The sequence below is a fragment of the Poecilia reticulata genome, chromosome 12 (genome assembly GCF_904066995.2).
Source record: "Poecilia reticulata chromosome 12, P_reticulata-male-v2, whole genome shotgun sequence".
NCBI classification, from domain to species: domain Eukaryota; kingdom Metazoa; phylum Chordata; class Actinopteri; order Cyprinodontiformes; family Poeciliidae; genus Poecilia; species Poecilia reticulata.
The window spans coordinates 12,620,868-12,646,524 of NC_088841.1; the positions used below are offsets into that span (position 1 = coordinate 12,620,868).

Genomic DNA, 25,657 nt, shown 5'->3' on the forward strand with positions numbered 1-25,657 from the left:
GGTGAGAGTACTTTGTACTCTTTGAATAGTCAAGAGTTTGACTGAAATTAAAGCTTTTAGTGTAAAGCTCCTTTGAAGTATCAAGATAAGTAACCTGCCTAATCCCTGAGCAAGTTAAAGGCAGAGAGAAAGCGAGCGAAGAAAAGCAGCTGAGGCAGGTAGTGTAATTAAAAGCTGTGAGGTTAAGGATGTTATCGTTCGTGCTTCTCAAAGCTCCTCTTTCAGCCGTTTCAGAATGAGCCGGTGACAGCGCTGCTGCAGTCCGCATTTTAATAGGAAGATGAAAATGCAGAAACGTCCCACAATTCACTGAGCGTGAGACTTAAAGCCTTAGGCTCCATATAAGAATAGTTCTAATCTGTAAAACAGAGACTGTAGGAAAATCATATAATTTTCTCACTTGTTTTAAAAACTTGAACAAGTAGCTAATTTGAAAAAAAAAAAAGCTAAATAATGATTAAACTTTTCAAGACTGTTACAATTTCTTGCATAAATGTCAAGCGAAGAATGAAAATGTGAATTATTTGCTGTCGAAGAGATTAGTAAACGGTCTTAATTTGTGTGTTGCGCAAAGTGTTGTCTGTATGAAGAAATTGATAGCAATTCTTTGACCAAAGCCTGTTAACATTTTAACAGAATAACTACTCCACTTTGTAATATTATTTGCACTTTGTTTTCATTGCTATTGTCCAACTGCCTTGTCCTCTGTGAGATGTTCTGATACCTTCCTTGGCCAGGTCACCTATGTGAAAGAGATCTTGATATTGGTGAAGTTTTTTTTTTATTTATTTTTTTTTATCTGGTTAGACAAATATCTATCAAAAAATATATATGTCTATCTTTACTTTTAAACAAAAAGACAAGGATTAAAATATGGATAATACAATTTCCAAACCTGGAAAGTACTGAAATCAAATTTCACATACTGCATACAAGCCCTTTGTGTGGATTAGAGAAAATCTGCATTATATTGTGTTACCAGTAGCATGTTTTTCATTTAACTCTCAAATTCAGTTCAGCTGAATCGCTGGAAACTCCCCAGCATTGCAGATGGATTTGGATGCATAACGCTGAAGTAAAAAGGATCACAGAGGAACCAAAGCAAGTGGCTCAAACTGAGGATAAATACAATGACATGACACTACTTTAGATTATTTCATGTAAAAAGAGGAGCTCTTCACTACCTTCTCAGTACCCACTACTGTAAATGTTGCCTCAGCAAAGCACTGCTGGGCTTATTTGTTAGAGGATTATTAGATCATCAGAGCACACAAAATTACCCACTAGGGTAAACGGAAGCCTCTGCTCAGCTGAAACCCATGTTCAGCAATGCTGTAAATAAAAAGGAAAAAGCCAGCTCACATTGCTGCGAGAAGACCAGAATGGTTGGTACATGTACAGTAAAGGAGACGCCTGACTGACCACTACTGCTAACATTCACCAGAGAAATGTTCACGGAAATGCCTCATGGCACCAAAGATGCTTAGCGGCGTGAAGTGCAGCCACACATGAGATGATGATGAATATGTCAGCAAAGCGAGGCAGCGAAGAACTGCTAATCATTTCACAGTGGGGGTGGGACAGAACCGGGGTGCAGCTTGGGGAGGGGCGGACGGGCGGGTGTTTGGTTTGGACAAATCTATTTTTATCTGGATTCCGTGAAGACAGCTGCCAACCTCCTGAGCACTTTGTAATCGCGTGGAACAAAGAGAGACGGGGTACAATTACATCTGCATACTTCTGTCAGATGCAAGGTAAGGCGCAATACAGCAAAAGGGACTCTGTTTTCAACGCCGTCATGGGGGGCAGGGGAGGGTGCCCGTTGTGGCGTGGGCGCCGGGAATCTCATAAGCTCATCCGCTTTAGCTGAAAGCATTACAAAGTTTGCGGCTGTGTAACTGCCTGTGTGGCGCTGTAATCTGTCAACGTGTCCGGCTGTAATTCCTTAACCAGAACGTGGAATAAAGAAGTAACCTGATGCTGGAGAAACCTGCTCCGTTCCAGTCAACAACACCAACATCGGCCTCAAGGTCCCATTTATATATACACTCAAACTCCAATGTGGACTTTACCGTTTTAGCAGGTCTCTGTTAGAGGTCACATACTGCGACACTGACATTTCTCAGGCTTCTTTCAGAGCTGCGTAGGAACTCCTGCCACATGTTCTGGCCAAAGACAGAAGGACTGACGAAGTGACACTGACACGATCCACAAGTCATATAACTCTGCTGCCAGAGGCTACATGCAACAATGTCACAGACCACAGACCATACGCCCCTCACAGAGTGGTGCCACGGCAGAGCATAGCTCTGTATGCAAGTGGATGTGCTCCTCGGTGAAGATGGAGGAATGAGCTGCATATAAACAAGGATTTAGCATTAATTACCAAACCGTCTGAAGGAGGCCCAGAGCTTGCTGCTGTGTGTCAATACATTAAAGCATAGTGCGTTATTGGGTTATCTTAGTCCTCCTCTCATAATGTTTGGATGCACCTGAAATTATCAAGCCCTGCTCGTGTTAGAATGTTAGAATGCTACAACACAAATCTAGAATTGGACAAATGTGCAGCGCTTTGAAAAACCTGTTTCTTGAATGAGAAATCCTAGATGGAGCATTTAACACTGCTAGATAAACTTTTATTGTAGAAAAAGACATTTGTCAAAGCCCATAGGTTTACACATGAATCTATAGGATTTTGTAATACAATATTTTAAAATGTCAGAATAAGTTTTGTTTGTGGTAGAAGGTAAATGAAAGGTCCCTGCATATTTTTTATTTTTCAAATTAAAGCTTTCAGTCTACAAAAGTTCAAAACTATAAGCACAAAAGCACATCTATGCAAATCCTATTTATCAGAATCAAGCTTTAAATATCAGCAAAAATTGCATCTGTAATGTAAAAAAAAAAAATCTAATTCAGAAAAAGAATACATTTTTATTTCCATGTAAAAACAAACATTTTTTTCACAAAAACACACCTTTTTCCCCCCTATTTTAATAATAATTAAAAAAACATTTCTTCTCTTTTTCCAATTTAAACATACCCCATCAATGGTTTCACAAAGTGTTGTGGGCTGACTTAAAATACATCAACATTGCAAACAGTTGTACTCATGACTAAAATTTGACATTCAACTGAATCCTTTTGTACCTCTGGATTTTTATTTCTGAGTACAAAATATCTTAAAACTTGCCACAATATTTTGATTAGAAGAATTATTCTGACAAACATCAAGTATAACATTTCTTCTGCTCGTACAAACGGATGCAGGTAAACGACAAACTGAGCTCACAAAGTATGCACTGAGCTGAAATGTAGAACATATAGGTAAACAACAGTGCTCTATAAGCTAACGTTTTATTTTAAGTCTGAGGAAATGAATCATTTGCGTCACTTTATTTGCTCCTTTTACATGTTAGTTTCCCTTTTTCCCCCGCATTGTGCGGTTCCAAAAGCTTGATTGCAGGCAGAACTGAGAATCGGTCAGTTTCTCTTGAAGATATCATGAACATTAACTTCGCCAGCTAGAAAACGTTTGGGAACTTGGCCTAAAAAAAAAAAAAACAATACAAGAAAAATTATTATAAAGAATTTAAAAAGTCTGAACAGACAATAGTAGTGTAATCATTTGTGAAAGTAGTTTTAAATTCATGGGGGTACTATGACAAAAAATAAATAAATAAAATATATATGTGCTTCTTTGTGTGCTTTGGAGTTTCTGTGCAGATAAAATTTTTTTGTGAAGTGATAAAAGCTGGGTAGCCCTTGAATTGCTACAGAATGGAGTTGTATTTCCCTCAACCCAGTGGCTGCAATGTTGACAGCTTGAGATGCCATGAGACCTAAATTCTGAACATCATGGCATGGAGTGCATCCCAGTTTCCCATGTCTGGCATATAACCATTCATGTTAGCTTTTAAACTGGTTATATTGATCCTGTGTCCCGATAGAGGGATAATCAGTAGCCTAGCATCATGACCTGTTCTGAAGATCCTGCTGCTTCCACTTCGTCTTCCTAACATGGCGCCTCCTTGCCCTGACTCTCACACTGATAGGAGGAACCACAGAGCTCTGTTAAGTTAAAAGCACATCTTCTGAAGTTGGGATATTTTTCCTCTAACAGGTTCCAGAGGAATCACCTCAAACCAGATGTTGGACTGGATTTTATTTCACTGTTACTTGTGAATGTTAGAACCTCATTTTCAACAGTGGAGCTATAAAGGTTGAAAAAGGTTATTATTTTGGTAAAGTCTCATCAACATCAATATTTCCACTAAATAAGAAGCAAAAAAAAAAAAAAAAAAAGTTTGATAAAGGAATAGCCTCTCCAGACTCTGAGCCCGACAGCAGACAGCACCAAACTATTTTTTTATATTAGACAATTTAATTTCACATAATTATCACGGTAGAAGTCATTTGTTTGTTAAATACTTAATGAAACATATTTACAGTGTTTGATGTTTGTTGTAAATGACGTATAGTCACAGACAACGAGATAATTAGTCCAAGTTTGTCATTTATTGAACATTCAGAAACTACAACGGCTGTGATGAGCCAAGACAAAGGTAAAACAACCCGAACAGGTGATCAACTCTAAACCAGTCGCACCTTTTTACTCTCCGTCTCTCTTTGTCATTTAAGCACACCCGTTGCCATGGCAACCGCTCGCTCCCCGTGCCGAGCACAGATTGCATTAAAAACATAACATTCAGTCTTACGATATTAGGTTTGCAGGCTTGCGCAACACCTTGTTGAAACAATAATTACTAATTATTGTTATTGGGTCATTAATTTGAGCACGTTTTGTTGATTTTTGTTGTTCTTTAATAAAGTTACGAACGTTTTAAGCGAGTCAGAGGAGGACGTGCTGGTCTCAGCATCCTGGCGGCGTTCAGTTTGTCACCTAATGCCGAGATCGACTCAAAACCTTCCGCAATCAACATATTATTGCACCGCTGTTCTAGTAAAGCATGAAGAGTTCAGAATCAATATGAAATGGGAAAAAAGTTATTAACTGATTAAGTCGTGTTTGAGATTGTTCTTGAAAAACTAATCACTCACGGCTGATTAGTGGGTGAACTCACAGCTGCACAGTGAACCCGTTGATTTTTTACAGCAGACAGCCGCTCCCCTCTCTTGCAGGTACTGCGTACCCCCGCTAAATCTTTTAGGGGTACGCAGTACCCGACCGTACCCCCTTACTTTCACCCCTGAGTGTAATAAATACAAAGAAACTGGAACAACTTTTTTTGGTAATATCTCTATGTTTAGTCTAGTAATAAATAAAGTCCTATTAGTTGAATAGAACCACTTTAACTTTTTATGTCAGTACAAAAATGAGGAAAGGGCCGTAAGGTATTAGGAAATTGGACCAAGAGATAATTATTATATTATATTCCAAAACTCTGCGACCTTTAGCATCTGTACCAGCAGCAACAGCGATGAGACTTTAGCGAAAAGGCTGAATATCGATTGGTATGCAAAGTCTGTATTCATGAAAACTGGAAAAAACAAAAACACGAAACGTTGCATTAAAACAGTCCTTTGCTAGGAAATTTGCTATATTAAAAAATGCACAAGCTTATGGCTCGAACTGACACATTGACTAACTTAAAAACAAAAAAGTTATTAATCTGCATTTTATTTTGAGGAAACACAAGAGGGCTCAGAGGTTTATAGTAGCCACCTTAGGAATTTAAAAAAAATAAAAGTAGAAAATCAAAATTACTGTGAAGAATTAATACTTCATGCTTGTTGAATTTAAATTTTCTGACTGACCACCAACTGAGCGCTTAGGGACGTCTAAAGCGCTGGATGTGGACCAGAGGCTGTAAGATGTCCAGTCCTCCCCTAATAAACTGAATACATAAATTTAAAAGAGATTTCTTATCTCTTAAACTACTGAGATGTTACTTCCAGTGTTACAAAAGCTATTTGCATTAAACAGAAAACATTGACAGATTCCACTGAGAACAGCCAATTAATATTAGCTACATTCAGGCTAAACAGTTTTTCTCTTTTTCTCAATTCTCAATTAAGACAGTGGGTTTAAGTCTGTGTTTTTCTGCCCTTCTCAGAACACACACACACCCACAAAAAATACATGAAAAAAATAGAGTAATTGTAAAATTTATATCAGAACGTGAATGTGTCCAAAAAGCTAGGACACATTCACAGTTCTGTGCACTTTAGCGTGCATTCACTGGAAGAGACTCCAGGGCAACACTGGTTGCCATGTGACACACGGCAACATAAGGCGGCAGAAATGAAGGAAACGGACTAGAAAGGTAGGAGATGCGCTAGCACAAAAAAAAAAAAAAAAAAAAACAAAACTGGAAATCTAACGACTAAAGGCAGCAGAACTGATGAGCTAAACCTCCACAGACTTCAATACGTATTTAGTATGCGCAGCACTAACCAGTACTCTAGCATCTTTAATATGAGCCAATGTTTTATTAATTTGGCTTCATTCATATTCAGTGGTCAAACAGAAAACATTCTCTAGGAGTTCAGTCAAATAACAGAGACCACTTCTAATTTGGGATGAATGGAGGGGAAGAGAAGGGATGAGGTGGGGGGAAGGAACCAAATTAGGCTGGATCAGGAGGTATTAAATCAGAAAGGTTTAACCGAGAGCAGTGTTGTGGAAGAAAAGATGTGAGCTTCTAAACCCCACAGGCGCAGCGCACAGCAAACACGCAGATATGCGGCTTTGTTCGCTCGTCAGCGCTCACAGAAAATATCACTGCAAACACATTCAACACACTTACTGGCTTGCAGACCCGAACGTGTTTCCTGAGAATCCTAGAATAGAAAAAAAGAAAAAAAAGAGGAGGGAGATTTAGCAACATGCATATAAACTCAATCATGGGTGTTTGTTGTCTGCAGACGGAGACATAATGGATAGATGGACTGATAAAAGGACAAACGGATGGGGATGAAAGGACAGACAGATTGATGGATCGACGGTTGGATGAATAGATGGACGTACAGACAAATTGATGGATAAATGGACATTGTATTTAAACGCATAGAAAATAGATTGACAGACTGCCAGAATGATGGATGGATGAACTGATGACAGATTGCCTAGAGGGAAGGATGAATGTGACTTTTAGACAGCAGAATAAGTTATAATGTCTTATTTTAGACAGCATGCAGAAATGTTCTACATGCTCTATTTTCTTCCGACCTGGAAAATACTTAAAATCTAAATCCATACATTTTCCTGACTGTGTAGCAATCCTGCATCATTTTTGGTCAGCAGAAAAAAAAAAAAGGGCCAATTATCCTAATTCTTTATTTCGCTTTGAAAACTACACATTTATTTTAAAAGCAATTAATACAACACTACAAATGAATAACTGTAAAATTTAAGAAAATTAACAAAACACCTGAGACGCTATTAAACAGCTAAGACTGTAAAAATGTTTTCCTGGAATTTAAAAACGGTGAGAGGAAACAACAACAAAAAAAACAACACAAAGTCAAGTGAAATAAATGCCTCACCTCCAGTCTGTGGCTGCTGTCCAAAGCCCGAGAAGCTGCTGGGCTGACTTCCAAATGCAGAGCCCTGCTGGGCCAAGGTCCCGAACGAAGGAGCAGTCTGACTGGCCAGAGCGCCAAACGAAGGGCCACTGGGAGCTGAAGAGAACCTGAAACACAAAGATAGTCTTATAGCAATACATCAAGGTTAAAAATTAACTGGCACTGGCACATACAAGTCACCACTTGAATCAGTAATTTATGTAGACAAGCAGAAAACCACAATTCCCATCCTTTCTTGTAAAATTCCAAGGACACATGTCTGAAAGGCGGAAGAAGTAGAATAAAGTGGCAAAACTAAAGAGGGAAAACTGAGTATAAGCATTCCAGTGGAAGTAGCAGAGAGAGCAGGCCTGCTTAATCTGCAGGCAGCATGACCCCAAAGTGGGATTATCTGAGGGGAATAATCTACTCCTGCGAAGAGATCCATAGTTTTAGGCCCAGAGCCAACCAACCCCGCCACTATCAAAACACACAAACAGGAAGGACAAAACAAGAGCTCAACGCTAACGGCATCATTAGAATAGAAATGTCAAGAGGAGCGACAAAATTACATATTCAATTTCCTGTTAAATTTTAATTGCGTTTTCTTAAGAGGTGCAAAAACACCTGTAATTACAAAGGCGATTCGACAAATCACTGATCCAGAAAGGCTAAATACAAAGTCACCCCACACATTTAGGAGTATCATATACAGCAAAAACTGAATATTTTCTATTTCTGCCAACTGAAGTCTTTATGGATCAGGTGATTACTTTGAATTTGAAGACGCATGTGATTTGAACAGGTAAGTGCTTTTCTACTGTATTTTCTTTCTTCATTTATCGTTCATTTATCGCACCGTTATAGTTTGAAGATGTGTGTGTAAAGGTTTGTGTGTTTTTAACTGAGCACACAAAGATGTTCTGATTTTCAAAAATGCTGGCTTGTGCTGCAGGCTGAATTCTGCTGCTGTTGCTCTTTCAGCTCAGCACAAACAGTCTGTTCACACTGACGTTTTCAAACTGTTTGAAACTGCAGCAATAAAATGACCCAAAAACCAAGGATTGTATCTGAAGCATCAAATAGCTGTTCTCAGCAAAAGTCCGTCGTCGTGCAACTGATAATACAATTTATGCAAAATATTTTGTCTTTTTTTTCTCTCCTGGTATGGAGACGAAGTTAGATGCTAATCAAGATTATTACCCAAATCCTCCCATGTTTGAAGCAGCCGTTCCCTCTCCGAACACTTTACCAGCCGAGGGAATCATGGGATTGGTGAAGGACGGGCTTGTGCCAAATGATGCCGTACCACCAAATGCTGGGGAACCACCAAAAGACGGGGGACTCCCAAACACCGGAGGACTGCCAAAGCACCCTGCATGAAGGAAAACATAAGTAAGCGTTGCAACTGTGCACAGCAGGAAAAATAGAAAAGGTTACACTCGTATATTGGTTACATAAAAAAAAAAGTAGTGTAAGACAAACTCTCACAAGTAAAAAGGTTTAGATAATGCATCTAAAACAAATGCTTGTAAATTAAACTTATGAGTGCTGTGTCATTTATTTGTAGCATTTGTTTTACCAGCTCAAAACAGAGCACTGTGATAACTTACAGACAGAACAAATAATTCACACCTAATTCGATGCTTTTGATCAGCAGTGGAGAAGCGCTGTGCTGAAATTACAGCCAGGCCAGCAGCATGCCCCAGTAAATAATTGATTGAGCTAATGTAACAAGATTACATTCCCCTTACAAAGGCCAGAGAGGTAGGACATTAATGTGCTGAGCTATACCAGTATCCCAGTGGAGCTGATAGCTGGGATCCCAGCAACAGCTAATGAGAAGAAAAATGACAAAAATTATGTTAGGACGAAACAGTTTAAAATTTTTTTATCCCAGATATAGATTTGGAATAAGATTATATTCGATTTTACGGTGATAAAAAAAAGACTTGTGAGATCTCGTTTGATAAAACAAAATGTTACTGCTCTATCCAGCAGATTAGACAGTTTAAGAACTGCAGGTCTAATTCAACCTCATTTGAAAGTTTAGTTAGTAAAAAAAAAAAAAAAAAAAATGCTTCTTTATAATTTTTGAATTGGTATGTTTTCAGTAAGCGCAGAAGCAAAATGTGAATAGAAAATTCGTTAAAATCAACTTGTGATGTTGTAAAGCAAAGATGAATCATGTCAATTTAACATAAATCAATGTCAAACCATTGCAATTATTAATCACTATTAAACTTTAAGAAAAATCTGGAGAACAAAACCGTCTTTTCCCCACACTTAATTTTCTATTTTCCATACCTATGCAGACCTAGAAAATGGTAAATTTCTACAGTTTCTAGACTTTTCAAGACTGTGTAGGATATCTGATATTGTTGTATGATATGATTAACATTTCATTACAACGTACCAGGTTTTGTTGGTGAAGAAAAAGAACCAAACCCCTGAGAAGCAACACTCCCCGCACCAGTGCTGAAAGTCCCACTAGGTTTCTGGTCCCCAAAGGCAGAGAGGGATTGGCCGAACCCGAAGGCCTTTGCCCCGCTATTCCCAAAGAGATTGTTGGAACCTGGAAAGGAAAAGGGAAAACAAAGCCAAGTCACAAGTAAGCCTGTTGTAATAAGCAATCAATCAATATATTGCATGATTAATTAAAACGAGAACGACAATATTATCATACATTGCAGTAACTCCTGGGACAGCAAAATGTGTTTTTCATGACAGGTTTAATACAAGATTAGTTCAATCAGAATCAGAGCCAGTTTGTCTAAATTTGTGCACACAAACATATAATTTTGCTTCGGATCCCCTTTGTTCTCAATGTACAAACATGTAAAAGTAAATATATAAAAATAAAAAATAAAATGTTTTTTGTTTAAATTTATAGTGAATGAAACTCTTATTTTATTTTTTTAAAGAAAAAATAACCAACATACCAGACTGAGCGGGCTGCCCAAACCCTCCAGTTGAAGCAGTGGCACCGAACGGGTTCTTGTTGGCGGCATCCTCACTCGGTTTGCCCCCGAGGCCGCTGAAGAATCCTCCAGAAGACGAACCTGCTGCGTTGGCTGAAGCTGAACCAAACAAACTGCTCCCTGACGACGGCTGCAGACGGGATAAACAAGATTGCGATTTATTTTATATGTTCTACATTCCAAGAAGAGATTTTAAAATTAGCTCTAGTTAAAGTGAATCATACTTGTCCAAATACTCTTCCGGTTACAGTCGGTTGGCCAAATATGGGTGTTTCACCAGAGCAACCAAATCCTGGGACAAAAACTTATTATTTCAACCTTAAATGATTCCATAAACCTTAAATGATTGCAGAGAGGTATAAAAATGTTCTCTAAATTTAATTGGCAGATACTTGAATGCAAATCTCATAGAATCAGAATATTTGAGAAGAAAACTGTGTGCAACACAATAAGATTGACTATTAATAATAAAAAAAGCATCCTCTTGTAAGATTCTGCCATTTAATACCATCAATTCTCACCAAATGAGCAGGGTGGTCAGATAAGTTGACATTTACCACACATCATCCAGCTGCTTATCGCTCTTGGGTACATATCTTTATTCATAAGGTGTCAGATGATGTTAACGTCAACAACGGAAGATACAACAGTGTCATATTACCGCTTTTAGCCATGCAGCTCAGAAAACTTTTTTGTTTTATGGTTCTGAATAACAAGATGGCTTCTGGCTAACTGGTCTAAAATTAAAACCCAGTGAGTTATAAATGGAAAGATCATCAAATGTGTTCTAGGAAATAGTTATTAGAGTTATATACAAACTGTGGTGACAAACAAGACGGTATTTACTGATCACTCACCTGAAGTTTGACCAAAACTGAATCCTGAAGATGAGGATGTGGTGGTGTTACTGCCAAAGCCTGATGGCTGCCCAAACCCAGAGCTCTGACCAAACGCAGGGGCTGCGCTTTGTCCGAACAGCCCTGACCCGGTGCTGCTGGCTGTGTTGGTGCTTCCACTGCCGAAGGAGAACGAATGTGCACTGCCAGCAGTCGAAGCCCCAAAAAGATTCGTTCCCCCAGTTGTTGCACTGCTAGAGCTTGGTCCAAATGCCGACTGGGTAAAAGAAAAGCCGCTAGATGATCCAGCGCTGCTAGCAGGTTGTCCGAAGCCACTCTGCCCAAACATGGATTTGTTAAAACCCGCCCCAGTTGAAGCACCAAACCCAGTCGAGCCAAATCCTGTTGCCGAGGGGGCCGAGGAAGCTGGAGGTGCAGCTGGCTGCCCAAAAACAGTGTTGGCAGTGGTGATTGGTGCAGGGGTAACGGTTGTAGTGGTGATAGTTGTGGCTGCGGGAGCAGCTGTGTTGATAACTGGTGTGGCCCCAATAGAGCTGCTGTCTGTTGTTGCTGGAGCAGGGACAGGAACAGGGACAGGAGCAGCAGCTGGCGCAGGAGCAGGCTGTGTAAAAATGGAACCTGGTTTTTCGGAAATGGGAACCTGGAACCCTGGTGGGGCTCCCTGGGAGACCGGCGCCATGGTGGGAGCAGCAGGAGTGGAAACAGAAGAAGTGGACGGGGGGTATGGGGTTGCTTCTGTTGAGAAAGGCACAAATGATGCTGGTGGAGGAGTTGCTTCAGCTGGTGCAACATTGGCAGAAGGAAGGTCTTGTGTAGTGGCAGTTGTCAGAGCAGGAGGTGCAGGTGTGGATGAGGAATCCACTGCAGGCTCTGGAGCCACAGACTGATTGGCGCTTTCCCCAAAAGGTTCAGTGGTGCTTGGTTCTTTTTCAGGGGGTGGTGTAGGTTCTGAGAGCTGTGGGGGAGCTTTTGGTTCCTCAGAAGAACCTGCAAGAAGGCTACTAAAAGACGTGGGCATGGCTGAAGGTGCGGCGCTAGACGGGGGAAGAGCGAAAGCTGGCTTGGAGTTTGTTTCAGGGGGCTTGAACAAACTGCTTGATGAGGCGCCCTTAGACAAATCTGTAGTTCCAGAATCTTCAGCTGGCTTTTGGAGGCCTGGCACAAAGCTGAATGATTGTACTCCCTTGCCAATGCCAAGTCCAGGTTCCCCAAAGGTAAATGCAGCAGCTGGCTTTGTTACAGTATCCTTGACTTCTTCTCCCGGGCCAACGCGTAGTCCAGAAAAACAGCCGAGAGTTTCTCCTCCAGAGGTCTTCGGTGGTTGTGGCTCCATCCTGAAGGCTGTGGAGAGGGAGCTGTGTTTGGCTGCTTCACCTGATGTGCTTAAAGACAGCGTAGGAGACCCAGTGCCAATACCAGATGCCACAGACTTTGGGGTTAGAGAGAACGGCTCTTCCGCCGTCTGACCAAATACCATCTTGCCATTTCCACCAAAAGAGAATTTACTGACATCTTTAACTGCTGGGAAATAAAAGGAGAAACAACTGAAACTATGTGGACATGTCGAACTATTATTTAACGCTATTGATACCAAGTCACTGAAGGGGCTTTACCTTGTGTCATTCCAGCTCCTTGTGAAATAGAAGGGAAAGGGAACCCTGCTGACCTGCAGAAGCAACAAAGTTGTGACGTAAACTTGTTCAACAAAGACAGTAATAGATAATCTCATGCTGCTCTTTTCATGAGTGGCGTTAACTCACCCCGGTGTGAAGGAAAATGGTTTGCTGATGCTTGGCTCCACAGAACTAGCAGGAACACCAGAAACATCTGTTTTGGATGACTGACCTTCAGGAAAAAGTTAATCAAGTCAGTAAAAAGCTACCAAAGTCGGATAACAAAGAGCCAAAAAGATCACAAGCAGGAGAGGACATATAATGATGAAAAGTTTGGACTGATATGATCGTTTTCGACAGGCAATGAGATTAAATTTCCAACCGTGCTGTACGTCCTCAGAGTAACTAATCGATACTTACCAAAAACAAAGCCTGGCTGTAGACCGTATGTACTTTCATTTGAAATCTTTTGAATCCCTGGGGTGGTAGTCTGCCGAGACACAGTGAATTCATAATGAAAACATGTAACTAACAAATAAAGGCAACTTTGAACACTTCCACATTTGCGTCTTATTCACTAAATTTTATCTTAAGGCAGATGGAGGGGAATCGAAATAGTATGCATGTGCTTGAGTTGTTCTTGTTTAGGTTTAGGTTATTTTGGGAATGTACGAGAACAGCTTTTGTGGGAGGGTCCACTGTGTCAACCAACAGCAATTTGTAGCCTCAACACGAGAGAAACCCGAGACATTTCTCACCTATGCAGTTAAAATTGTCCTCAGTGGAAAAACTGTCAGAAATCAAGAGGATTTTTGCACATTTAATGCAGTATAGAGGTACAAGGACACAGATTCAAATATATTAAACCAGATTTTTTTTTTCCACTAAAGTACCCCTCCTGAAAACTCTAAAACATATACAGAAGTTACTTATTTTTGGCTATGAGTTTGGGTACTGCTATAGTATTTTCAAACCAACTAATTTATTTTCCAGAAAAGTACATTTAAACATTTTGTTGAGTGACTATTATGAGACAGTCTATTAGGGGGGAAAAAAACAGGTGTCATGTGGGTGAAAAAAAAAAAAAGTTGTGTGGACAACACAGCTCACACTCACTCGCTTCACTTGGTTGGCAAAAGCCTGATTTGTGAGATCTGGCACCGAAGAGCTGGGAAAGAAAAACAGAAGAGGGGAGTTAATGTATAAACCAAAATATGTTCCTGGGTTATTTTAAGCGTAATAATCATTTTAATAACAAAACAGTCATTCTCCATATTTTTGTTTTGTCAAAGGCACAACAAAAATAAAATATCAGTAATTTTTAAAGACACAAAACACTGAAAACTGTAATATTAGTTGCTATGCAATGCTGTAAACGTTGCCGCTATTGCCGTCAGTCCACTTAAAGTGATCATCATTGTTTAACATAAATCCAAGATTTTACAATTTTATTAATTTAGATTGCCAGTAATTATCTTGTTTAAATTCATGGAGCTGACACCAGAAGTATATGTGGTCTAAATTATTAGTAGCGTCTACCTAATGATGGAAGGAACCTGAACAGGCAGCCCTTTTTCAATGAGCTCCTGAACGTTGACCACCTGAGGAACAGTCTTTAAGGTGGACTCTGTCAAGGAACTGTTAGCAGGAGCTGGAAGACATAAAACATCAACATCGTACAGGATGAATGTCTATAAGGTGTTTAAACTATCAAAAATGTTCCTGTGATGATTTAAGTTGTTGGAGGAATAACAGTGTCAGATGTTATTGTCTGGGGCTTGAAGAGGTTCAATTTAGAGCGTTTTGTCTTCAAGCCATTGTCTCCCTCTAGTGATTTAAAAAAGGCATTGCAACATGATGTAAAAGATTTCCTATTTCATATATCATAGATCTACTGGAACATATTCAGTGTGCAGAATAAATAAGGATTAATTTTGAATAGAATTCAAACAAATCTAAGTAATATTCTCAGCTTGTGTCATAATAGCTTCTATGTTAATGGTGTTTCTGCTGCTTTAAAGCACTTCCTGGTTATCTGTTAGGGCCTGAAATGTCAGCCCTCAAAACAGATAAAACTAATAATGCTGGCAGATCCTGAAAAACAGACTAAATGGATTATTCACCAATATGAATTAATCAAACAACATTAATCACCAATAAAGCTGTTCTGGCCTTTGTCGAGATAGTTGCACACATGAAGGCTGCTTTTTCTTCAAGAAAGTCAAAAAAAGTTTTTTGAAGAACTTTTTTATTTTCACATTTTTAGGCTGCAATTTGAATATAGATGAGAAAAACAGTAATTGTCATGTATTTGTATATACTATGGGAATTGTATAACCATATCTTATAATTAAGCTGACTAAATACTATAATTTAATTATGGTGTTTTTTTTAAATGATGTCATTTTCATTAAACTATTGTAATAAAGTCAACACAAAGATCTTTAATAGATTAAATGGAGCTTGACATTTACTCCACAGTCAAACAAGAAATTCCTCAAACTTTAGTATTGTTTTAGTACTTGTACTTAAGTGTTCAATATTACTGTACTAAAATATACTGGATGCATGCTCAATAACTGGGTGTCATAGAAGAACTATCTTTTTCAATATAGAACATGTGTAAATATGTAATAAAAAAAATTACCCACGATAATACCCAAGTCATGATTTAGAACAGGAAAAACTTGACACAAACTAAGTAAAATGCAACAAGTTTTGATACACTATGGAGTACAAGCACAAAATCATCGATGTGTAAATCGCATTGGTCATTCATTTTCCTTTCCCTAAGATGTGAAAGCAGTGTCCAAGAAGAGAAAGCAAAAACTTAAAACTAAGGAAGAGTTGTTCCAGTTAGAGAGAAAGAAATCCCAAAGACCTATTGTTTTAAAGTGAACCCAAATAAATTTAAATGTAAAACGAAATGAAATCTCATAAGGAGAACTGCAAACAATTGTTGGTCTCATTAGAAAAAAAGTGCATAGATTAAAGATGGTAAGACATCAATACAAGAAGTTCCACCTACCCGTCTTCTGATTGGCCATTTGTCTGCGCATGGCTGCATTGGCTGCAGCCTGCTGGGCAGACATAGTGACAGGGACAGTTCTCTCTGCCGGAGGAGCGCCATGTTTTACCGTCTTTGTGGCAAGAGCAGTGCTGTCAGCCCCACTGAGATTGATTTTATTGGTTGGAACTAAAACATAGAAACAGCACATATGATGGTAAGCGATTTTACTGTTAAATGTGACAGCCTAGTTTTAAATGAAAGATGGAAAACTCTAAAAGAATCTGGTTTATTGTATTAGCAATTTCAACTCAATAACAAGCAGGCAGTACATAATTACCAGGACTGGGAATAGGGCTCAGTCCAAAACCCAAAGATGGAGCCGAGTGAATCTTTGGTAGCGGGGTGGACTGAATGCCTCCGAAGCCTGGATGGATAGATGGGGTCCTTACAACTGTGGGATGGCGGGGGGTGGATAACGCCATCACAGCTGGGGGCTGTAGTGGTTGTAGTTCTTCCTCTTCCTGGTCCAAGTGAGGCTCCAAGGACTGGGACAGGGAGGACGTTGAGCTTGCATCGTCCAGGTCCTCGTAGTATTTCGGGGAAAGGAACACTGAGCGAGACAAGTTGGCTACAAAGGGGGATAAAAAGTTAAAAAAAAAAGAACAATTACTTTGAAGTCATTTTTTCACTCTGTTTGAAAGTTATTCATTCTTATACACGTCTGGGTGTTTGTTCACACTTTAACATAAAGCAAAGATTTTTAAATCGCATGCAAATATCTAAAATGAAAGTACCTGGTGCAGTTGAGCGTACAGGAGGCATCTGTCCCTTTGAGAGGAAATTGCGAAGTTGGGACTGTTTAACTGGTGATATCTTGACTGCTGATGAAAACACAATGTCAGCGTTTTAAAATATTCAAATATTGTTCATGACTTTATATAAAAAAACTGGGCAATACCTGAAGATTTGGCTTGGACTTTAGGCGGAGTAACATCTAGCCTGGCTTTCAGGAATGCATCCTTTAAACTCTCAAGCTCATTTTCAAAACTATGAAAACAGGGGGAAAAAAAAGATAATTTAGATAGAATTATTTTTAGCCACACCACAACATGTCTCTGATGTAAGAAAGCAAAACACACACACAAACACACACACATCTTTTTAAAAAGTCAGCCTTTAAAACAACTTTACAACAGTGATAAAGTTAAGTTTGAGGAGATTGACATTTTTTTTAACCGAATGCTGAACGATAACATTTTTGGATACATCACTACTTCATAACAAAAACTGAAACTCTCAAATGGTTTTTATTATCTTTAGAGAGAAACTGGTTTCATTTTCTATCGGAAACAAAGTTTTGTTTGTTTCTACATTTAAATGTAAATGTTTACATTTAAATCGGCCAGGGTATTAAGCATTGTTGGTCTTTATGGAAGCTGAAATCATTGGAGAAAAGTAATATATTTTGGGGTCCAAATTTGAGGCTTTCCTCTGACTTGGAGTCAGAGAAGTTTCATCTGAAATTTAGAAACAACATAAAAAGTGCACAACTGAAGCAATGACTTTTTGTTCTAAGTTCAAACAACTTTGTTTATTAAGAGTAAAGTCTGTCCACACAACTTGATAAGTATTTGGACTCCCAAAATAGCAAAACCATTAAAATTAAGAGCCAATTTTAAAGACTGTGTAATATTTCAGGAAAACCTGATAGTGATTGCAGTCTGGAAATAAAAACATTTTCCATTCTTAATCATCTGTTTTTGGACACTTGTATGGATTTGCAAAGTATTCAAATTCTTTATATGTAAATACGGAACCAATAAAATGTTGCAGATAATATATATTAAAAACATGCGTAATTCTCGGCCCAGTCCTTTTATTTACCCAGCAGCTGTAGATCCAGTTGCAATGTTCTGGCTAATGAAAGGAGCAGTGTTTTTACTGTATAGGTGCAATGATGTGAGCTCCTGAACCAGCTGGTTCAGCCGGTTCTTTTGCTGGTTGATGATGTAGATGTTGTTGGACAGTGTAGTGAACAAACCCTCCCGTCCAGGAACAACCATGTGTCTGTAAACAAACAAACAAACACAATATTCTCAGTATTCAGATATTTAAAAATGCTGGTGGGGTCCATCTGTTAGGCTTTTAGACTCACTTCTGCTTCTTCTTCTTCTCCAGGTGTTTTTCCCATTCCACGTCCAAGACGTCATTAACGTCTTCCACAGCACAAGTGACATACTGGTAAAGTCTGCGAATCTCCTGAGTTAGAAAAAAAACAGATCCACAACATTTTTTGGAGGGAAACATGTAGGTCTTTATTTTCCATGACTCATAAATACTTAGTATTACTACAACTGTGACATTAGTTAATATTTTACTGCACATCTCACCTTGAGCTGTTCTTCGCTGCGTGGATCTAGAGACTTTTTGTACAGCAGCTGTCTGTAATTTTTGTCTTTGCTCAACTCGCTCTGCGTTTTGGCTTCCTCTGCCCCGGCAAAACCTTCAATTAAAGTGGTTTTCAGCGTCCCAATGTCCCCATGGAGAGACTTTGAAATCAGAAGAAAGAAAATGATTGATGTCAACTTCCAACAAATTTTCTTGGTCTTCACTTGGTGTTTTTGCAAATCAAGATTATGAAAACAGATCAATACAAAAAGGGATCTTTTAGTTGCTGTGGACCTGCCAGGACGCTGGCAGCGTCTGATTTTGTAATTAATAATAAATGTTACAGTATGCTTTGATGAATAGTACATTCAATGTTTTACAAAATACTTTCAAGGTTAAAAAATGCAAAACAAAACATTCACTTAAAATATTTTCCTCAAAAGGACCCTTTAAAAATAACTATAACCACTATCATTTGTTGTGTGTGTAATAAATTTGTGCTAGAGCTTGTGGCTTTAGGTCGACTCAAGCGGTTTTTGAGCAATAATTTTTTTATTAAACACAGTGTTACCTCAGTGGTTTCTTTTATTTCCAGGGTGAAGATGTGAAGGTCTTCAGATTCTTTTCTCAGGTCCTTCATCTCGTCGTTAGTACCGACCTTAAAGTCGGCTTTCGTGCTGCGCGATTTCAGGTCGTCTAGCTCCTTCTGGAAGTGTGCAATCTGATGTACAAGCCAAAAACATTTCATTGCTACTGTGTACGAGAGCAGTTTATAGATCTACAACATGTATTTATAGAATTCAGCAATGTTATGAATCATTTACAGATTTTCCAAAAACGTTTGAGTATAAACTCCTTTACAAGCTGATAACTATATCCTAAAAGACTTTAAGCACAAAAATGAAAGAAAAAGCATTTTAAGTTTTCGCTACCTAATGTTGCAAAGTTTATTACCAACGTTGTTACTTGATTTTAACTCACATTTTGTAACTGTTCTCAGTGATTTATAATCTCAATAGCATGTTTCCTACACTCATCTTTGGCATAAATGTTACTTTCATTTTAATTTCCATTAGTTCAAAAACAGCACTTTTTAAAGTTGTTTTTTGTTTTATTTTAATTGCAAAAGCTGCTCATATTATGGTTCTTGTTCATTTCTAAAATGCTCCAATAATCCACAGTTAAAATAATTCAGACTGTGCCTTCGGTCTCTTTCCACAAAATTGTGTATTTTGTTTTTAAATGATTGCAATTGGGGATTTAATATGAGGTTCACAATGTTTTCTGACTAATATAGTTAAAATAATCAGTGTTTTGAGTGGAAAGGTACTCATAATTCTACATGGGTCATATTTTTGAAACTTTATCAGCATATAATAATTGTTCACTGACATAATAACAGGCAATTACAAGAGGAATCTATTTAGTCTAGTCATTATTAAAAAGTGAAAGGTAACCCACTGTTATTTTTCACATAAGAGATTAGCTCCACTTAATGATCCTGCCAATAAAATAAAATAAATTTAAAAAAAATCAGACCAGGTTTGAATAGTAGCTTAAATTGTTTGGGCAACAGCAATGTCACCAATAAAGAAGTGAACCCTCGAACATGTCAGCATTAGCAGGAGGATGCATCTTACCTCCTCCAAAATACCAGTCATAATGGGATCAGATTCTTTCTTCTGCTGCAGCTGCTTCTCCAGGCTCTTCATGCCAACTGTTGCCTGAATAATGATAATATCAAGAAATGATTATTTGCAGCCTCTTGCCTCCAAAGCCTCTTGCAGTGTTAAAAAACTGCAGTGTATAAGTAAAAAAAACTAAGTTTTTTACTTATACACTGCAGTTTAAGTAAAAAAAAGAAAACAAAAAAACTATTTGACAAAATCCATTATAGTTTCACTTTTCTTGCCTTTGTGACAGTATTATTTTGTTGCTAGAGGCAACCACTAAAATCAAGGTTTTGTAACAGCTGAATCTTCTGAATTAAGCTTCACTAAAAATCACTTCACTGATCACATCTGGACTGACAAAAGGGATTAAGCACTGTTAGTTTTCAGCCTTCTCCTTTATTCCTTAAAAAAGATGCAACTTCAAACCAGTTTTGTACTTTAATCGAAGGTTTTTTGTGAAACATCTGTATCTAAGCATATTAGTATATCTGCACAGCTGCTCCAATATCTGGTTTACACGGAGCTGTACACCGTTAAATGTAAGACAGAAGTGGGAAAATAAACTGGACACCAAATGGTAATAAAATTAGCCAGCAATTCTACAGCAACAAGGCAGAAAAAACTGCCAAACTTATTTCTGCTTTTACAACATGGCTAATAGGCAACGACTGCAAAAACAGACCACATGAAAGGTTGGCAGTCCCTAGAAGACGGTGTCACGCCTAACAACAGGGGTCAACTACACCTCCTCACTGAGAGAGGAATATCTGAGTCACTCTCAGCAGCTGACTGAATCACTCTTGAGCCAGGACTCGTCGACAAGAATTATAATTTTGCAAGAATCTTCGAGAGTACGGGCTCTGGTGCTTCTTTAGACCATATAACTTACAAAACAACTGATGCCTCCAAAACTTGAGCAAATTCAACGGTTCTGAAGGACTGTTTACATGCTTAAACGGTGATAAAATACTTTAGGTCATTCAAATTTTGCAAAAGCGGTCTCTACATTTTATAGATTTTTTTTTCTATAATTATTTTTATTAAGTATTCAGTCAAAGAGACATGACATAATTTTGGGCAAAGCAAAAAGTCAACCTCTACAAAGCCTGAGCTTTACAACAAAAACAAGTACCTGTGGAGGTTGGGAACGCCCTGGTGTAGTAGGAGCTGGTTTCTGGACAGCTGTGGGAGGTGTGCCCATCTGGACTGGGCGCACTGGGGCTGACAAAACAATTAATAGATTAAAAACAACAACCCATACTAGGAATATTGTAGTTTAAATTTAAGCTTTTATTTATTTTTTTCTTTAAAAAAAAATAAAAAAATCATGTTTGCGAACATCTCCTTACTCAATACAACTGGAGGCTTGGTGGCTGGGAATGAAAGGGTCCTTGCTGCACTGGAAGAGGCGACGGCAGCCTTGGGAAGTGTGGAATTAAAGGAGAAAGCTGGTGCTGGGCTCTCCCCTGATGTAAATCTAAAGAAAAAAAAGAATAACTTTTGCATCTCTATATTCATGCTGAAATGTAAAAAGAAAGCTTCAGTAAAAGGAGAAATAAAACAAATAATAAAAAAGTCGAGTACCTGTCGTTTAGATTTAATTTGACAGAAGGAAGGGAGGCAGCAGGGAGGCTCTGAGGTGTCGATGCTGGAGCTGCTGCTGCGGGTTTTATGGAAGGGGTGCTGAATGAAAATGCTGAAGCAGCAGAGGGAGTTTCAGACGGAGGTTTGGAAGCAAAAGAGAAGTTTGAGGACACTGAGCTGAAAGGTCCAGATCCCCCAAGGGAGAAAGCAGGAGGGACAGTGGAGGTGGCATGGGTGGTTGGAACTGAGAAAGTAAATTCTGATGAAGAGGATGACACGGGAACTGCAGGAACAAAACTAAACGGGACAGCCGAGGAAGACGCAGGAGGAGCAGATGAGGCAGAAGAGACGGACGCAAGAGCAATGTTTGAGAATGCTGTTGGAGCATATCCAGCCGAGGCAGCGGTTTTGGCTGGTTGGGCTGCCGAGGAGCCTGTGCATAGAAAAAAACAAAAAAAACAACAAAAAAAAAAAAAACACTTGTAGTGCATCTCTTCACAAGCTGAATTATCTATATGTAAATGAGAACTTTTAGATTAAATTTGATAATAATTGACCCAAGACACAAACTTTCATTTACAGTTGTACAATAATTGGATGCATTTAATAAAAGATGTGACAAAATCCATAAAGTTTAGAGATGTGGTCAACTTAATCCAACAAAATTATTGGGCCTAATACAGACATCATTCTTGGATTGAACAACAGGCTGAGGCCACCAATCAATCAATTAATCAATCCAAAAAGTGTAGCTATATGTTGCTGTCGTTTTATTGCAGAAATTTAGGAAAAACTTTCAATTCAATTCAGTTTATTTATGTAGTGCTTATATAATACTGTTTAAATCTATGATTGTTAATGTTTAAATCTGTGGAAGATCTAAAATTCTTAATGGAAAGAAACTAATTCAAGAAAATGTGATGAGTGACAATTTAAAACAATGTTTAGTATGTCTAGTGTAAAAAAAAAGTGTTAAGGTTCCAGTAAACATCTGTGTGTAGGAGATTACTTTTTTTTGATTTTATCAAAGGTCATCTTTGAAACAACTCAAAATAATAGCTTGAAAAATGTTTCAGTAACACCCACTTCAAACGTCATGTGGGAAATTGGAAAAAAAAAAAAAAAGAAAAAGAGAAAGAGAGAACCTTCTCATGAGAAATGGAAGAAATAATGAATCCAAGCACAAATAGGGCCAGTTCCCAAAAAGTCTTACCTGGATTTGGCTGCCTCTCTCCTTCCAAGGTGATGGTATTAAATGGTGAGACCAGCTGCTTAACCCCAGGATTCAGATTGAGAAGCGCAAATGGGCAGAGTACTCCCTCTGTGGACAGCATTAGCATTGTCGGAGCTGGAGGCAAAGTCTTCTCGTCAGCTTTGGGAAGACAGAGAATGATATTAATGTTTGTTCTACAAAACGTACGGCCACAAAAGATGTTTTAATTTAACAAAAATAATCAAACGTTTCTTAAACAACACTTTCGGTCTCAGATGTAGAGCCCACTCCGACTCATCGTCATCACTGTATTTAGCATCATTTCACTAATCAAGCAGTCAGGGGGAATCTTTACAGCTCTTTGGCAAGGGAACACTCTGAAGCATCAATAAATTAAAGATCCAATCAAATATGGACATTTATATGGATTTGCAAGAGAAATTATTTGTGCTTTACTCTAATCACTTTTACAAGCGAAAGTGAGAGCTGTTTTTCTTGCTGTGTGCGGAATGAAGACAGACTGCTCTTTGTCACCTTAAGTGTAAAATTCATGAGAACATTTGCTCATATGTTAGCAGCACACTCATCTTACGACCTTGCCTCCTTCCGCCTAGTGTTTAGCTTAAAAAGGCACTCAAGTCGTGCTTAAAAAAACAACAACAAAAAAAAACCTTAAGATGCTTGATTGTGTAAAATACAGCCCACTGTATCTCTCTTCTTGCCAAACCTTCAAACCTTTGCTGCTCCTCACACCCACTTCTCTACACTTACGAAAATCTTGCACGGTGCTGGCTGCAGCCCAAATGTCAGAAATCAAGATTAAAGGATCAAAATTCGGGATTCATATAACACATATTAATATGCTTATGTCAAAATGTATATTAATGCTCACAGATCAGGAAAGAGTGTAAAACTCAGGAGATCACAACATTTACTGCTCTTTTTCAGATTTTTCACATAGTTGCACTTGGATATTCAAAATCATCTTGCATTTTGCATGCAACGTAGACTAAATACTTTAACCACGGTTGAAAGAATTCATACCATTTTGGATTACAAAAGCACATTTTAAGCTATTTGGGAGGCAAAAGGGTGAAATGGAAACAACAAAAACAAGCACAGTAGACCTCATCAGTATTCTGCATTAGGATCGTCTGGGCTTTGTTGTTTGTTTTGGTCCTATAGCTTGTCTGAGCCATTTTAATGAGTACATTTGTTCTCCCCAGATAACTCCGCAGTTACTCCCCTCCCTCTCCTCCTCCCACTCCCTTCTTGCTCTGCCCTACCTAATGCCTCTCTATAGATCAAAGTTTTGATGAGCCTACAATCATGTCATAATGTTGCTCAAATTGCAGTTCTTTTCCTTAACAGGGAGGAAGTTCTTGACGTGAACGAGGAGAGATGTGACTAGACAGCAACAGCAACTCTACGTGCGTGTCTGCCAGACTGGGCCGGCCAGGATGAAACAGTGCACTGAGACGGGTAGCTTATCACTATTCTTTACACACGCTGCAACGGAGCACTGCAGTGGATGCTGCGCACACAAAGCAGCCTGATGGATTTCGGTTTCATCTGATCAATAGAGGTGTGTTCAGCAAAAACATTTCCAAGATGAAACAAAGAGGCGATGGATTGCTGCACGAGAGATGAATCGAGATGAAATGGAATGAAAACAGTTTGCAGTTTCTAAGACGAGAGCAACAGGCGGCGGCTTTTGCAGATTGACTTGTGAAACAAATGGTCGCTTCATTGACACGACCATCGCCTTTAAGAACGGCCTTGAAACTTTCCTTTTTGATCGTTTGATTGTTACGTCTGGCCATGTCACTTCTGAGAGGCCACGAGACAATGGGGAGACGCAACAATAGAGTCTGAGAACCTCTCCTCTTTGTTTTTTTCTGTTAGTAAACGCCATTGTTTCTGTGATTATTTTTTTTTTCCTGTTTGTTTGTGTGCCTTTTCTACACTGTCAACCTCCAGACGATCAAGGCAGATGAACACCCATCGTGAGACGTGATTCTGCTTGTTTAGAGAGTTCTCCACTCTATTGTTGCTTTGTGCAGCCTTTAGACAAATCTGAAATGCAAGCCACTGTCTGTGGAGTTGCCCAAATAAAGATTTTCTTCTTTGTTATCAACACAAATCCACTTTTTAAATAAATCTAATTCTAGAAAAATTCCACCCTAAATTCATTTTTACGTTACAGATTGCCACCTACTCAATAGAGAATGTACAATTCAACACTGCATATTTGACACATCAGTCTTTCTGCAATGCAGTAAACAAAACAGTCTAGAATGCAGGGCTTAAAGTAAAAAAAATCCCGAGCCTGAAACTTATAGTTATGATAGAAATTTACTATAGTGTTGCTATTGCCACAGTTTAATAAAAAGTGTCTTTGAATAGTGCAACAATTGCTTCTAAAAATACAATTAAGAAGCTAAACACTCAAACTTAAATAAGATTTCAGTACATTTCAACTCAAAACAAAATGGATGGATAGAACTGTAACTACATTAATCATAGCTCTTCTTCTCTTCAGTCTTTCTGTTGGTTTCTGGAAGTGCAGCTTTGTGCTGCCTTCAGGAGAATGGGACATCAGAGCATCATCTATAAAATTTCACCCACATGGCATTTACTGTGCTAACCAGAGCTTTCATTGGAAAAATAAAAGTTCCAGGTCCTTTTAATGCCATACAAATATGAGACAGAAACATTGATTATATCTTTATATAGACCTGTCTATTGATTTATAGATTAATAGTTTTACTGGACAGAAATTACAAAAACAAATCTGGTTCTTAATCAAAT

General features: G+C 38.6%; 1 protein-coding gene across 5 annotated transcripts in view; it reads right to left on the bottom strand.

The window, feature by feature from the left end:
- Window positions 1-3,343: 3,343 nt before the first annotated feature.
- Window positions 3,344-25,657, bottom strand: part of nup214 (nucleoporin 214) — a 34,751-nt gene continuing 12,437 nt past the window's right edge. For 2 of the 5 annotated variants that reach the window (XM_008424408.3, XM_008424413.3), the window contains 27 exons: window positions 22,847-23,005; window positions 21,634-22,066; window positions 21,399-21,526; window positions 21,182-21,270; window positions 20,017-20,100; window positions 18,948-19,097; window positions 18,379-18,537; window positions 18,144-18,247; window positions 17,873-18,055; window positions 16,947-17,035; window positions 16,783-16,869; window positions 16,326-16,616; window positions 16,007-16,174; window positions 14,518-14,629; window positions 14,095-14,146; window positions 13,399-13,468; window positions 13,126-13,210; window positions 12,979-13,031; window positions 11,366-12,886; window positions 10,733-10,800; window positions 10,470-10,638; window positions 9,944-10,102; window positions 8,731-8,902; window positions 7,510-7,655; window positions 6,771-6,804; window positions 3,980-4,048; window positions 3,344-3,548 (listed from right to left, as the gene is read on the bottom strand). In XM_008424408.3, the coding sequence (XP_008422630.2) occupies window positions 3,512-3,548; window positions 3,980-4,048; window positions 6,771-6,804; window positions 7,510-7,655; window positions 8,731-8,902; window positions 9,944-10,102; window positions 10,470-10,638; window positions 10,733-10,800; window positions 11,366-12,886; window positions 12,979-13,031; window positions 13,126-13,210; window positions 13,399-13,468; window positions 14,095-14,146; window positions 14,518-14,629; window positions 16,007-16,174; window positions 16,326-16,616; window positions 16,783-16,869; window positions 16,947-17,035; window positions 17,873-18,055; window positions 18,144-18,247; window positions 18,379-18,537; window positions 18,948-19,097; window positions 20,017-20,100; window positions 21,182-21,270; window positions 21,399-21,526; window positions 21,634-22,066; window positions 22,847-23,005 (4,871 nt within the window). In that variant the 3' untranslated portion in view covers window positions 3,344-3,511. The remainder of the gene's footprint in view (window positions 3,549-3,979; window positions 4,049-6,770; window positions 6,805-7,509; window positions 7,656-8,730; window positions 8,903-9,943; window positions 10,103-10,469; window positions 10,639-10,732; window positions 10,801-11,365; window positions 12,887-12,978; window positions 13,032-13,125; window positions 13,211-13,398; window positions 13,469-14,094; window positions 14,147-14,517; window positions 14,630-16,006; window positions 16,175-16,325; window positions 16,617-16,782; window positions 16,870-16,946; window positions 17,036-17,872; window positions 18,056-18,143; window positions 18,248-18,378; window positions 18,538-18,947; window positions 19,098-20,016; window positions 20,101-21,181; window positions 21,271-21,398; window positions 21,527-21,633; window positions 22,067-22,846; window positions 23,006-25,657) is intronic. The other 3 variants (XM_008424410.3, XM_008424409.3, XM_008424411.3) reach the window with 3 other exon arrangements.